Source organism: Sorex fumeus, unplaced genomic scaffold (genome assembly GCF_029834395.1).
Source record: "Sorex fumeus unplaced genomic scaffold, SorFum_2.1 ptg000093l, whole genome shotgun sequence".
Classification (NCBI taxonomy): domain Eukaryota; kingdom Metazoa; phylum Chordata; class Mammalia; order Eulipotyphla; family Soricidae; genus Sorex; species Sorex fumeus.
This window is the reverse complement of record NW_026606150.1, coordinates 2,105,355-2,118,626: the sequence shown is the minus strand read 5'-3', so window position 1 is coordinate 2,118,626 and position 13,272 is coordinate 2,105,355. Positions and strand designations below refer to the sequence as shown.

The window sequence follows — 13,272 nt, the reverse complement described above, 5'->3', positions numbered from 1 at the left end:
CCCAAGGCCAAGGGCGAGGGGAGCCCGGGGCGCCCCCGAGGCAGGGCCTCCAATCCCGGGCGGTGCAGGCCGCCCGCGACGTGCCGGGGCGAGGGGCTGCAGCCGGGGACGCGGGGGTGTGCGCGTGTGTGCGTCTGGGTGGGTAGGGGGCTGGCATCTCGTCGGGCGCGCGGGGTCCCCAGGCGCTCCCCAGCCCCAGCCCCGCGGCCGCCCACTCCCGGGTCCCCCCGTGGCGGCCCAGCGCGGCCGGCCCAGCCCCACTCGGGCCCCGCCCGGCCCCGCCCTCTGCGCGCAGCTCGGGGCAGACCCGCCCGCCCGCGCCGGAGTTACAAGAGCCGCCTCCGCGCGAGGGGGCCCGGCCACTCGGACCAGCTCTGCCGCGGGGACTGCACCGCCCGCCCTGCCGGACCCGCCCCGTCCGACCGGGGCTCGTCGTCTGCAGCCAACGCAGCTCCACGACCTCGGGCCCCGCGCGGGCTATGGCCGTGCCCCGGGGCTGAGCGCGCAGGTAGGCAGGGGTGCAGTCGAGGGGCCGCGATTGCCCGGCACGTCGGAAGGGTGGCGGCGGGGTGGGGGGAGCGAGGGGGACCCCCGGCTGCGGCGGCGGGGCGCGTTGTTGGAGTGCGTGTCGCGCTGCAGACGCCAGGAGCGGGGGCACGCCGGGCGGCCGAGGGGGGCCCCGCGGGTGGGCGACGCGACGCGCCCGGGGAGCCAAGTCCCGCCCGCCCGCAGAGTTGGGGCGCGAATCGGGCGCGCTTGGCGAGTCTCCCCGGAGCGTGCTTGGCTCCCGGTCTCCCCTTCCCGGGCTGGGCGCGGGCGCCGCTGCACCACCGGGGCGCCCCGTTCCCGTCCCACCCTTCCCCGGCTCCCCGGGGCGGTGTCTCCGCGCGCTGCCGCGCCGTGCCCGCCGCCTGTTTACTGCAGAAGTTTCGGAGCGGGGGGCCCCCGGGGCGCCCCCCGAGCCCGGGCCGCGCGCCGTCCCCCCACCCCGCTCCTGCGCGCCGTCCCTTCCCGCGCCCCCCGCGCGCGCGGCGTCCCGAGTCCTCCCGGACCCCACCCAGTTCTGTACCACCGCCGGCCTCGCCCCTGCGCGCTGCCGGCCGCCCCCCTGCGCGCCCCTCCCGCCGCCCCGCCCTCGCCGTGCCCCTCGGCGTCCCGGGGCCCCCCGAAAACTCGTGTCTCCCGTCCCCCCACCCGTGCGCCCGCCGCGGGGCCCGGGAGTCGGGGGGCGCGCCGCCCGGCGGGACGGGGACGCACGGGTGGGCAAACTCCCGGCGGGTGGGGGGAGACTGCCACCCCGCGCGCCGCCCCTTCCCCTCCAGAGGCGGCGCTTCTGCCCCACCGCCCCACTCCCAAACCCGTCCGGGCGCGAGGGCCCCCGCCCCAGCGCCTGGACGGGCGCCAGCAGCCTGAGGAATGTGGTGGTTGGAGCCGGTGACTAATTCAAACCAGAGCTGGGGAGGAGTGGCGAGGGGGCAAAGGGGAGGGGGAAGGGGCTAGGGGTGCGTCGCGGAGGCCGCCGTCGCGCCACGCCGTCGTGGAGCCGCGCTCCGGGCTCCCCTCCATCCCCGGGTGGGCCGGCGCGGCGCGGGTTCGCGCGCCACGGGCGGGGAAGGCCAAAGGGGCGCGGGGTGGTGAGCCCAGCCCGGTTATGTAAGGCCTGCCCCGGGCCGCGAGGGCCTGTGCCGTGCCAGGGCCCTGGATGTGGGGGCGCAGCCCCGCCGTCCGCGGGCCAGGAGGGACACGTGGGACCGGTGCAACGCTGTCCGCCCCCGCGTGTCGTGTCGGGGCATCTCGCTGCGGGGGGACTCTCCCCCCACTCCGCCCCGCGCCAGGTGGGGGATGACCCTGTGTCCGCCGCGCCTAGTGGCCGCGAGAATCTTGTGCGTCCGCACCAGTGCATCTCCTTTCACAGGGTGTGGTTCTGGGGGTGCTCGGGGGTGACCCAGGGACTCTGCAGCGCCTTCAAGTCTCACTACCGCCCCGGCGGTGCCAGGGGAAACGGGGTGCAGAGACCGCAGCTTTTGTGTTGGTCATTGGTTTTGGTTCCCCAGCCTCTGTCTTATGGACCCTCCTTTTCTGACAGGGATATGGTTGATTCTTCTTTTTTTTTCTTTTTCTTTTTGGGTCACACCCTGCGATGCACATAGGTTACTCCTGCCTTATGCACTCAGGAATTACTCTTGGCGGTGCTTAGGGGACCATATAGGATGCTGGGGATCGAACCCAGGTCTGCCACGTGCGAGGCAATCTCCCTCCCCACCCTACTAAGGCTCCCACCCCTGTGGTGGATTTTGGAGGGTGTAGCGTGTCGCCTTGCCGGGCTGCAGCTTAGAGGTTGTTGGAAGGAGAGGTGGAGAGTGTCTCAGCAGGGAGAGACTGCAGGGGTTATTAAGCACTTGCAGACCCCTTTTGGTCCCCAGCATTGGGTTGGGCTCACCCTGCCTAGGAGTGACCCAGCCAGGAGAAAGCCCCGAGCACTGCTGGGTGTGGCCCCCAAACCAACTGATAAAGTTTTAGAGACCTGCTTGGGCCCGGCTTATGGTGGATTGAACTCCATGTTCAATGGCAGCCCCTCCTGTGCCCAGTCCAATGTGGCCCTTCCCGAGTTAACTAAGTCAGGGGCAGAGAGTTGTGGCTTTTCCTTGTTCTCCTGCTCCCCGACCCAGGAGGGAACTGCCCGGGACAGGGTGTGGCCCTGACTTCCTTTCATGAGCTGAGTGGGGCAGCTTCCTTCTCTTCCTTCTCTGGGGATGCTGTGGTGCACCGGGCCAGTCCCCCTAGTAGAAAGAGGGGCAGGAGGGTTGTTCGAGGGACCATGAGGCTTGAGGGTCCTCCGCCTCTGAGTGGGGGCTGGTGAGATCCCGGGGTACTGAGCATGCAGGGACTGGGGCTTGGAGCGTCTTGGAGACCTTTTGTAAAGCCTTGTAAAGGTTTTTTATGGGGCCAGTGGTCACGGGACACCTGGACCCAGAGAAGTCACATGCTGACCAAATGGGGGTCCCCGATAGTGTTTCTGGGGTCTTGGTTTGGTTGACTCCTAGAAATGCTGGCCCCCCCCCCCCACCTCCCCAAACCAGAGACCCCGGCAGGAGATACAGGCCCAGAGCCCACGGGGGACCAGTGACTGTGGACCGGGGGAATCCCTGGATGGAAGAAGTCAGTATGGATTCGTTGAGGGCAGGGAATGGGGTGGGGGCTCCCCTGGAAACCCTCGGAGGAGGTCCCCGGGGCCCCAGCAGGCGAAATTCTTTTGCTCCACTTGGAGTTGGCTGGCTGGTCCTGGCAGAGCACAGGGCCCTGAGCCTGAGGAGCTGGTTTGAGGGGTTGGGGCAAAGCTGTGGAGGTGGAGGGGTGTGTGGGGCGCTGGGTGTGGTCAACACCTCCCTCAGAACTTGGGAACCGCCTGGGGACAACAGAGGCAGACCAGGAGAGCCTGTCCAGCTCCTGTCGGGAGCTCTCCCCACACTCCCAGATACCCCCGTCCCTCGCTCCAGCCGCCTGGCCGTGTGCATGTGTGTGTGTGTGTGTGTGTGTGTGTGTGTGTGTGTGTGTGTGTGTGTGTGCGCGCGCATGCGCAAACACATGGGCCTGTGTGCGAACTGTTGCCCATGGAAGGATCTAGAGCATGCTCTCTGGTGGGCAGTGCCATGGGCTCTGTCTGGGCCACTCTTCCTGGCGTTTGGCCTGTTCTGGGCTCCATCTGACCCTCCGCTGGTCTCCAGGTTTCCCTGGAGGGACCGGGGGGGTCTCGGCAGGAGCGGGTGTCTGAGGGCCTGGGTGGAACCTCCTGTCTTCCTGCCAGCTTCAGGTGCCACCAGGATCCTATCAGGGCTGCTGTGACTTTTGGTTGTTTTATCTTTTGACTTTTGGGTCACGCCCAGTGGTTATTCATGAGTTTACTCCTGACTCTGTGCTCCGGGGTCGCTCCTGGCAGGGCTGGGTAAAGCCACGTGTGGTGCTCGCACATGCCTTCTGCCCATACTATCTCTCCAGCCACCCCCCCCCTCCGCCTGGGTCCTGGTGTCAGTCACTGTCACCGTGAGTGTGTGTCCCTCTGACTGGGCATGGGGTTCTCCTGGACTGTGGGGCCTGGGGCAGGTCGGGCATGGCCAGGAACTCTGCCCTGCTAGAGGCCCTCGGGGCTCAGGGGCTGCCGGGAAGGATGGGAGGGAGCAGTTCCGAGCTGGAGTTGGGGCTTGGAGGCCCGAAAAGGGTGAGGCCAGCCCCAGGCCTTGGCCCAGCAGGCGCTGCACGGAGCTGGCCAGGGAGGGGCATCCTGCCGGGTCCCGGGGGGCCCCAGCGGAGGTTCTAGGGGAAGGGGAAGTGCCTAGAGCTGATCCCGGCTTCGGCTCAGTGTCCTGGCTGGGCTGGGGGCAGTGCTGGGCTGCCGGCGCTGGCCTGCGCCCGGGGCTATACAGCCGCACAGCCTGGCCACTGGGCAGAGAGCGTGGCGGCTCAGAGGTGCCCGGTTCCCTCGGGGCAAGACAGGGCGTTCTGCACCCTCCTTCCTCCTCTTCCTCCTCGTCCATGGGGGTTTCGGTTCCAGGCTTGCCTTGGCTGTGTGGGGAGGTATGGGTGGACTCCCCCCACCCCGCCATCCCCCTACTCCCAGAGAATGTCCTGCTGCTTCCAGGTTGCCTTCTTGGTCAGGGGACCCCGCAAGAAGAGAGAACATGGAGGTCTGGGGCTTAGGGGCTCCCTGGGCACCAGGGCAGAAACTGGGCATGGCCAGGTCTGGAGAAAGGTGGCAGGGCAGAGCCCAGAAAACCACTGGCTGGCAGTGGAGGTGCAGAATTGAGCCCCTCTGGGTGCCTAAGCCTCCAGCCGAAACCCCAGATGTGCATGTAGCCCCCCAGGCCTCTGAGAAAGCGGCCCCTCCTCTAGTGCTTACAGCACCACAGTGTGCAGGGTGGGGGCGGGCTGGAGGGGTGAGGCTGGACAGCTGGGGGGCGGGGACCCACAGATGCTCCCATAGCAGGAGAGTGGGCTGGGCGCTGGGCCTGGGGCCCAGGGGGTCTGGGTTGGAGGCAGATGTGCGGGGTGAAAAAGGAGGGGCCCCTGTGAACAGGGATGGGCTTTCCCATGGCAGGGCCTGGCGCTGCCCGGGCAGGTGTGGTGAGCTGTGAAGCTCTGGGCGGAGACGAGGGAGCAGGGTGTGTGTGTGTACGTGAGCGTGTGTGTGATTTTTGTTAGCGCACATGGTGTGTGTGTGTCCCTGTCTCTGAGCACATACGAGGGGTGTGTGTGTATGTGAGTGTGTGTGTGTGTGATTTTTTTTAGCACACGTGGTGTGTGTGTGTGTGTCCCTGTCTCTGAGCACATACAAGGGGTGTGTGTGTATGTGAGTGTGTGTGTGTGATTTTTGTTAGCGCACATGGTGTGTGTGTGTGTGCCTGTCTCTGAGCACATACGAGGGCTGTGTGTATATGTGAGTGTGTGTGTGCCTGTCTCTGAGCACATACGAGGGCTGTGTGTATATGTGAGTGTGTGTGTGTCATTTTTGTTAGCACACATGGTGTTTGTGTCCCTGTCTCTGAGCACATACGAGGGGTCTGTGTGTATGTGAGTGTGTGTGTGGTTTTTATTAGCACACATGGTGTGTGTGTGTGTGTGTCTCTGTCTCTGAGCACATACGAGGGGTGTGTGTGTATGTGAGTGTGTGTGATTTTTATTAGCACACATGGTGTGTATGTGTCCCTGTCTCTGAGCACATACAAGGGGTGTGTGTGTATGTGAGTGTGTGTGTGTGTGTGATTTTTGTTAGCACATATGGTGTGTGTGTGTGTGTCCCTGTCTCTGAGCACATACGAGGGGTGTGTGTATGTGAGTGTGTGTGTGATTTTTGTTAGCGCACATGGTGTGTGTGTGTGTGCCTGTCTCTGAGCACATACGAGGGGTCTGTGTGTATGTGAGTGTGTGTGGTTTTTGTTAGCACACCTGGTGTGTGTGTGTGTGTGTCCCTGTCTCTGAGCACATATGAGGGGTGTGTGTCTATGTGAGTGTGTGTGTGATTTTTGTTAGCACACATGGTGTGTGCGTGTGTCCCTGTCTCTGAGCACATACGAGGGGTGTGTGTGTGTATGTGAGTGTGTGTGTGTGATTTTTTGTTAGCACACATGGTGTGTGTGTGTTAGCACACATAGTGTGTGCGCATGTGTGTGTGTGTCCCTGTCTCTAAGCACATACAAGGTGTGTGTGTGTGTGTGTATGTGTGCTTGTGTGTGTGTGTCCCGGTCTCTGAGCACATACAAGGTGTGTGTGTGTGTGTGTGTTTCTCTGGCCTCAGTGCCCACATGCTGCCCTGGTTTTGCACTGTTCGCCTCATCCTTCCTGTTTACCCGCCTGTCCCCAGGGCAAGTCCACTTGAAAATGCTCCTTGGGGGTTCGGCAGCTGGTCCAGGGGCCTGAGGTCACCTGACACTGCTATTCCCACAGAGGGGGACAGAGGTCCAGGGCTGCAGAGTTGGGGATCCTTTAGGTGCCCCTCAGCGAGTGGGGCCATCCTGTCAGACTTCTTTTGGTGGGGCCCGAGAGCAGTTCCTGAGAGTTGGGTTCTGAATAGCTTTAGGACTTCCAGCCCCCCCAGCACTGCTGAGAGTCCATCCTCCAAGGCCCCCCAGATCCTGAGCTAGCCGGCCCCGAGCTGGGCCAGGAGGCGTATAGACCAGGGAGAGCGGTAATTCCTCTTCCTCCCAGGCGTGGCCCTGGCTGTGTTGGTGTCTCTGCCCTGTCTTGGGGACCCTCATGGTCCTGGGACAATCTGTGTGTCGCTGGCTGGCTTTCTGCCTGCACCCCCGCCCCCCACCTCTGGCTCCCTCTGTGGTTACTTGTGTGTATCAAGCGGGGAGGGGGCGGGGGGGGGGGCGTGAATCTATTGGTATCTCCCTCTCTCCCAAGAGTTTCCCTTGACCCCTCCTCTGGGGGGCGCTAGTGGGGGCCCTGCTGGTTTTTTTTTTTTTTTTTTTTTGCTTTTTGGGTCACACCCGGCGATGCTCAGGGGTTACTCCTGGCTCATACACTCAGGAATTGCTCCTGGCGGTGCTCGGGGGACCATATGGGATGCTGGGAATCGAACCTGTGTCAGCCATGTTGGCTGCGTGCAAGGCCTTACTCGCTGTGCTATCGCTTCAGCCCCCTGTTTTGTTTTTTTTTTGTTGTTGTTGTTGTTTGCTTTTTTGGGTCACACCCAGTGATACACAGTGGTTACTCCTGGCTCATGCACTCAGGAACTACTCCTGGCAGTGCTGGGGTGGGGGCATTTTGGGGGGGGTGGCATATGGGATGCCGGGGATTGAACTCGGGTCACCCACGTGCAAGGCAAACGCCCTTCCTGCTGGACTATAGCTCTGGGACCCTGCTGCTCCTTTTTCAGCAGGAGGAGAGGGTTTCTTCATCGCAGGGCGTTGTTTGGGCCTGGAACGAGACCCGGGGCATGGAACCACCGCGCAGTCCCGGATACGAAAACGCTGCCCCGTTTCCCTTTCCACCTGTCGGGGTGTCCTTTCCCCGGGAGCATTCGGGAGCCAGCTGGGGAGTGTTCCTGGCAGAAGGCACCTCTCCACACTACTGGGTGTGTCTTTTTCTTTTCTTTTCTTTCTGGGTTTTGAGCCACACCCAGGAATGCTCGGGGCTCCCTCCTGGCTCTCTGCTCAGCAGGGGACCCCGTGGGGTGCCGCACTCTGTGGGGGATGAGGCAAGCGCCTTCCTGGCTGACCACCACCCTCTCTTTTTTGGGGGGTTGTGGGCGCCCGTGTGGAAGGTGTTTCCGGCTGCCCGGTTTGCTGGCTCCGTGCTGGGGGAACACTCCGGCTGGGCTGCTTCTGTCTCCCCGTGACATTACCCCCAGTGTCCTGCCGGGGCTGGGGAGATGTACAGACCTGTGCCCCTCTGGCATGTACCTCATTCCTGGGGTGCACGAGGCATGGGGGGCCTTGGGCCCGACTCTCGGGGTGTGTGTGTGATACCAGTGTCTGGCCATCTGGTCTCTGGTAGAAGCAGGGGTACCAGGCTGTCTTCAGGCTGGCTTCTGGGGGGAAGAGGCCCCCTGTTTCTAGGCGTCTGAGTGCACAGCGCAGCTGAGACCATCTGCCTAGAGTGTGCTCTGTGGTTTTCCTGTTTGGTTTTTGGGGTCACACCCGGCGATGCTCGGGGCTCACTCCTGGCTCTGCACTCAGGAATCACTCCTGGTGGTGGTGCTCAGGGAACAATAGGGAGGCTGGGGATCGAACCCGGGTCAGCTGTGTGCAAGGCAAGCTCCCTGCCCTCTTACCCTCCTCTGGCCCTGCTCTATGGTTTCCTAGCCCCCCCTTCCCCCAAACACACAGACACACAGACACAGACACACATACACACACACATGCGCACACACACATGCACACATGCACACACGCACACACGCACACATGCACACATGCACACATGCACACACATATGCACATGCGTGCACACACATGAACACGTGTGCACACACAGACACACAGACACAGACACACACACACACACACACACACACACACACCCCACTCAGAGCTACCAGCTGGGCTTTGCAGGAGGGTTTGAATCACCAGGACAGCCTCAATCTTCTCTGGCTGCTCCCGGTCCTGATGACTCTGTCTGGAGGGCAGGTGGGGCATCCCTCCACCTGGCAGTCGGGAGGGTCTTACGGCCCCCCCTTTCCAAGAGTCCCTGCTGCCCAGCAGCTCTGGGGGTGCTCCGAGGCATCTGTGAGCCTGTGTGGGTGGGCACTGGCCATTGGGGCGGCCAGGGCTTCCTCTTCCCCCCGCTTCCCGCTTCCATTTCTTCTGCTCTGGGTCTTGCTTTCCGCCTCTGTGACGACAGGCAGGCCAATCCCCAGAACCTTCTTCAGTGCTGGGAACCCTCTCTCTGGGCGATGGTGTGTGCTAGAGAGTAGCCGCATGGGGCCGTGGAGCGTGTGAAATGCGGCTCGCGCAGCTAGGGAACTGAACGTTCCGTATCGTTTTGCTTTATATTGTTTGGTTTTGGAGGGGCTTTATATTTCAGGCACGGTTCTTGGGTGGTGCTGGGAATCGAACCCGGGCCTCCGGCGTGCAAAGCCTGCCTCTAGTCCTTTGAACCCTCTCCCCAGTCCTAAATCTAATCTAATCTTCTTATTTCGGGGGTCCCACCTGGCGATGCTCAGGTGGTTGGGGTCTCTTCCAGGGAGGAACATGCAGTGTTGGGTGGGAGCCCATTCTCCAACTGAGCCTCCTTAAATGGGGCTACTTTTGGGGTTTCTTCCAGCCCCTAAGGTTAGGACTCTTGGCTGCAGGAACAAGATTCCCCCAAACCCTGAGCTCTCCCGTGCAGCCCCCCAGAAGGCTGACACACCTGCTGCATGGGAGGTTACCTGGGCAGCCAGAGATTCTGGAGGCAGAAAACAGGTGTTGGCTGCTGGGGCCTGGGGCCTCCTGCCAGGCATCCCCACCCCTCCCACCCCCAACCTGACCATCTGCACGGCCCAGCTCTGTTGCTTAGTGCTCGGGCCACACCTGGCAGTGTGGGGGGACCGTCCCCAGCTCTTTGTTGGTGATGGCTCTTGGCGAGCTCAGGGTGTGTGCACTGTCTCCACCGCTGGACTCTCTGGCCGTCGGAAGTGCGGTTCTGAGATGAAGGGAGGGAGGGAGGGTCCCTCCTGGGAAGGCTGAGTCAGTTGCAGGCGTTCCTTCCGACATACAGCTCCTATCCTCCTCCCAGCTCTGCCCCCTGACCCCCCGGGGGGCTGACCCTGTCCCCTCCTCATTCCACTTGGGGTGCAGCATGAGTCATGTGCCAACCCCTCTGAGCCCCGGAGCTGGGCTCCCCCGGAGGGCCTCCTGGCCTGGGATCTCCGGTCCCAAGGACCTGGCAATCCCCCGCGCGGCTCTCCCCTGGAGCCCAGACCCTCTGTCCCACGGGGGTCACCAGCCCGGGGAGCTCTTTGTCAGCGGGGTGTTGGATGTATACCCTTTGCAAGTCTGGAGCTGCAGCCAGCTGCTGCAGTGACTCACCGGGGAAGAGGGAGGGTGGGGCGCGGTGTGGGTAGGGGTGAGCTGGCTGTGTGCCCCCCTTGCAGCTGCTGGCTCAGCACCAGGATGCGTGGCGAGGAAGAGGGGTGCCACACTCAGGAGGAAGAGGGGTGCCCGCAGGGAGTGCCTGCGGTTTTTCATCTGCAGTGCCTACGCTGCTGCCTCTTCCTGCCTACCCAGCCCCAGGAGGCTCTGACTTTGCTGTCAGAGCAGGACGGAAGGGTCAGTGGTCAGGGGGTGAGGACAGTTCAGGCCTCCCCTCCTGTCCTAAGCCAGCCATCTATGCACTCCCCAACGCCCCAGCTGCCAAGTGCGGGTGACATTGAACAAAATCCTGAAACCCCGTTTAGGCCCCTGCCTTCCCTGCAGAAAGCGCCGCGTTTTCTGGAACGTTGCATTTAGAGGCTAACTGGTTTGCACACCCGGAACTACTTGCTCACCTGTTTACATCGGGCTGGGGGTGGGTGGGGGTGTGGGGGGAGGCAGGAACTGCCACTTTAGCTGGTGCAGGTTTGGGAGCTACACCCTGCTTGATGCAGGTGGTGGTGGGGGGGGCAGACCTGAACCCTCCACCCGTCCTCCTAAGCCCGCACTTCTCTGGCCCAGGAGCTGTCTCCCGCACCTCCGTAGGGTGGTGTCGGTGGGGGATGGCTGAGGCGGGAGTGGGGTCCCAATGGCCCGCACACCCTCAAGTATTTCTCTGTGGCATCCAGCGCAGGGCAAGACAGGCCAGGGGCGGGTCCCTATTGATCCGTTGAGTAATTCCCGGATGCGGACGCTCTTGGTCGGTCGGGGTGGGGCTGTGGGCAAGGTCCTCCCGGCTGCGAGCGACCCCCCCCCCCCACCCTTGACCCTCTCGCCCCTGGAGGCACTGTGCCTCCCCACCTGGCTGCTGCCCTGGACAGTCTCCAGAGTCCTGCTCGGACTATCCCATGGCTGGGGTGTGGAAGGTGCCCGCTTCTCCAGACAACTGGCCTAGGGCCCGGCGTGGGTCCCCGGAGGCAGCGGTCCCGCCGCCCCCCCCACCCCACCCCCCAGCCTCAAGGCAGCCGCTTTTGGCTTGGGTCCCTCTTGGCAAGGCCAGAGTTGCCTTTGTCCAAGTGGCCTCTCAGAGCTCCCAGACACTGAGCTGAGGAGGCGCCTGGTCCCGACAACCGGCCTAGACAGGGGACCTGAGTCCCTGGGGGGCGGGGGGCAGATGGACCTGCCACCCCTGCTTTCAGCCTGCCTCAGTGTCAGGGACCCTCCGAGGCGAGGCTTGTCAGTTTGCAGGGTCAGGAGGAGTCGCAGAGTCGGGTCTGAGCCTGGGGTAGGGGGAGTCCTCAATGGACTGTGGATCCCAGACAAATGGGCCGTCCTGAATCTCACTCTTCCCATCTGTCAAAGGGGCACAGCTGTCAAATCACATCGGTTCTAACGGGCAAATCTGCAGCTGGCAGGAAGGACGGGATGGGGACGCGCAGGTCTCGAGGTGCCTGCGTGTGTGCCCATGCTGCTCCACAAAGGCTCTCTCGGAAGTCCCAGGGAATGGAGGTTCAGAGAGGTTTAGTGACTTGGCCAGAGTCACACAGCCGTGACCTGGATCTGAGTGTGGCCTCCTCGGACCAACTTTCCCAGCTGGAGAGTCCTGGAATGACTTTGGTGGTGGTGGTCATGAGGGGGCAGGGGGCCTGTGTTCGGGCTTTGGCACCCAGAGAACAATGTAGCTAGGTGCCCCTGACTCTGGCTGACCGGGGGGTTGTCCAGCCTGCAAGCCGTGACCTGTTGTGAACTTTCCCCTCAGGCTGTGTGACCCAGACCCCTGAGACCGAAGAGACGCGAGGGAGGCGGGGCGGGCTCCTGGCAAGGCATCTGCGCCTGGACGAGTCCTGCAGAAGGTCAGTGGACGAAGAGAGGAGGAAGGAGGGAGAGGAGGGGGGCTGTGGGGCGAGGACTGGTCACCTCGAGGCTGCACTGCGCCTGCCCTCTCTTCACCATCCCCGGCTCCAGACTCGGGGCTCCTTCCTCCTCCTCTCCTGCCACCCTCCCCCCTGAGCTCCCCTTTCCCTGCCTTGCGCCCCAGATGGAGAAGGAAGAGGAGACCACACGGGAGCTGCTGCTGCCCAACTGGCAGGGCAGCGGCTCCCACGGGCTGACCATTGCCCAGAGGGACGACGGCGTGTTCGTGCAGGAGGTGATGCAGAATTCCCCTGCGGCCCGCACTGGGGTGGTCAAAGAGGGTGAGTGGCCGCCGCGGGGCGTGGGCTGGGGGTGGTGGTGTGCTGGGCCCCTGAGCTGGTCTCTCTGGTGATGCATGTTCTCTTCCAACTACTGGGGGTGGGCGTGGGGTGGGGGGAGGTACTCTGGCCGGGGCGGGTGCTGGGCACAGAGGAATGGCATGTGGCGCCCCCACCCTCCACGAAATCCGGGGCGCATCTTACGAGCTTCTCTCCCCCACCTCTCCGCGCTCAGGGGACCAGATCGTGGGCGCCACCATCTACTTTGACAACCTGCAGTCGGCTGAGGTGACGCAGCTGCTGAACACCATGGGCCACCACACCGTGGGGCTGAAACTGCACCGCAAGGGGGACCGTTCCCCCGAGCCCGGCCAGGGCTGGAGCCACGAAGTCTTCAGCTCGCACAGCTCCGAGGTGGTTCTGGTGAGTGACCCCCGCACCTGCCCCGCGGCCGCGTCCTGAGCCTTCTGCCCGCCTTCGCATCTCACCCGTCCTTTCTTCTCCTGCCTTCTTCCGCTGTCTCGGTGTCCGGCCAGCCTTGCCTTGCCTTGCCTAGCCTGGACACATCTTCCTGCGGAGTGTCCGCTGGCGCAGGAGAGGGGCGCTGGCCCCCGCTGTCTGCTTCGGGACGGGAGGGAAGTCGGCTGTGTTGCACGGGGGGGGATGGGGGCAAGCTCTACCTCACGGTCTTCCCTGGAACCCTCCCTCCCCCCGCCCCCCCGGTCTGTTCCTAGAAGCCTGCACATGTCCAGGGACACAGCCCGGCTCCTTCCCGGGGCTTGTTTCTGTCACAGGTCAGGGATCCTCCGAGTGAGGGTATTAGCAGAGCACGCGCTGTCTCCACAGAGGTTTTCGGAGGGTCCCCGGGAGGAAGCCCCTCCTGACCGATTGAACATGCACGCCGCTGAGTGAGAGCTGCACACTGGAGGCCTGCCAGGAAGGTGGCCCTGGGCTGATGGCGAGCCCTGCCCTGGTGCAGGTGGCCCAGGGGACATCCCTTCCTGACGCCTCCCCCCCACCATGGTCTC

The 13,272-nt window shown here is 63.5% G+C and overlaps 1 protein-coding gene across 1 annotated transcript in view; it reads left to right on the top strand.

Annotated features, from left to right (window-relative positions):
• Positions 1-368: 368 nt before the first annotated feature.
• The window catches only part of AHNAK (AHNAK nucleoprotein), a 30,241-nt gene continuing 17,337 nt past the window's right edge, over positions 369-13,272 (top strand). Inside the window, exons 1-4 of the mRNA XM_056132079.1 lie at positions 369-508; positions 11,812-11,905; positions 12,091-12,247; positions 12,480-12,667. Coding sequence (XP_055988054.1) covers positions 12,091-12,247; positions 12,480-12,667 — 345 coding nt within the window. The 5' untranslated portion in view covers positions 369-508; positions 11,812-11,905. The remainder of the gene's footprint in view (positions 509-11,811; positions 11,906-12,090; positions 12,248-12,479; positions 12,668-13,272) is intronic.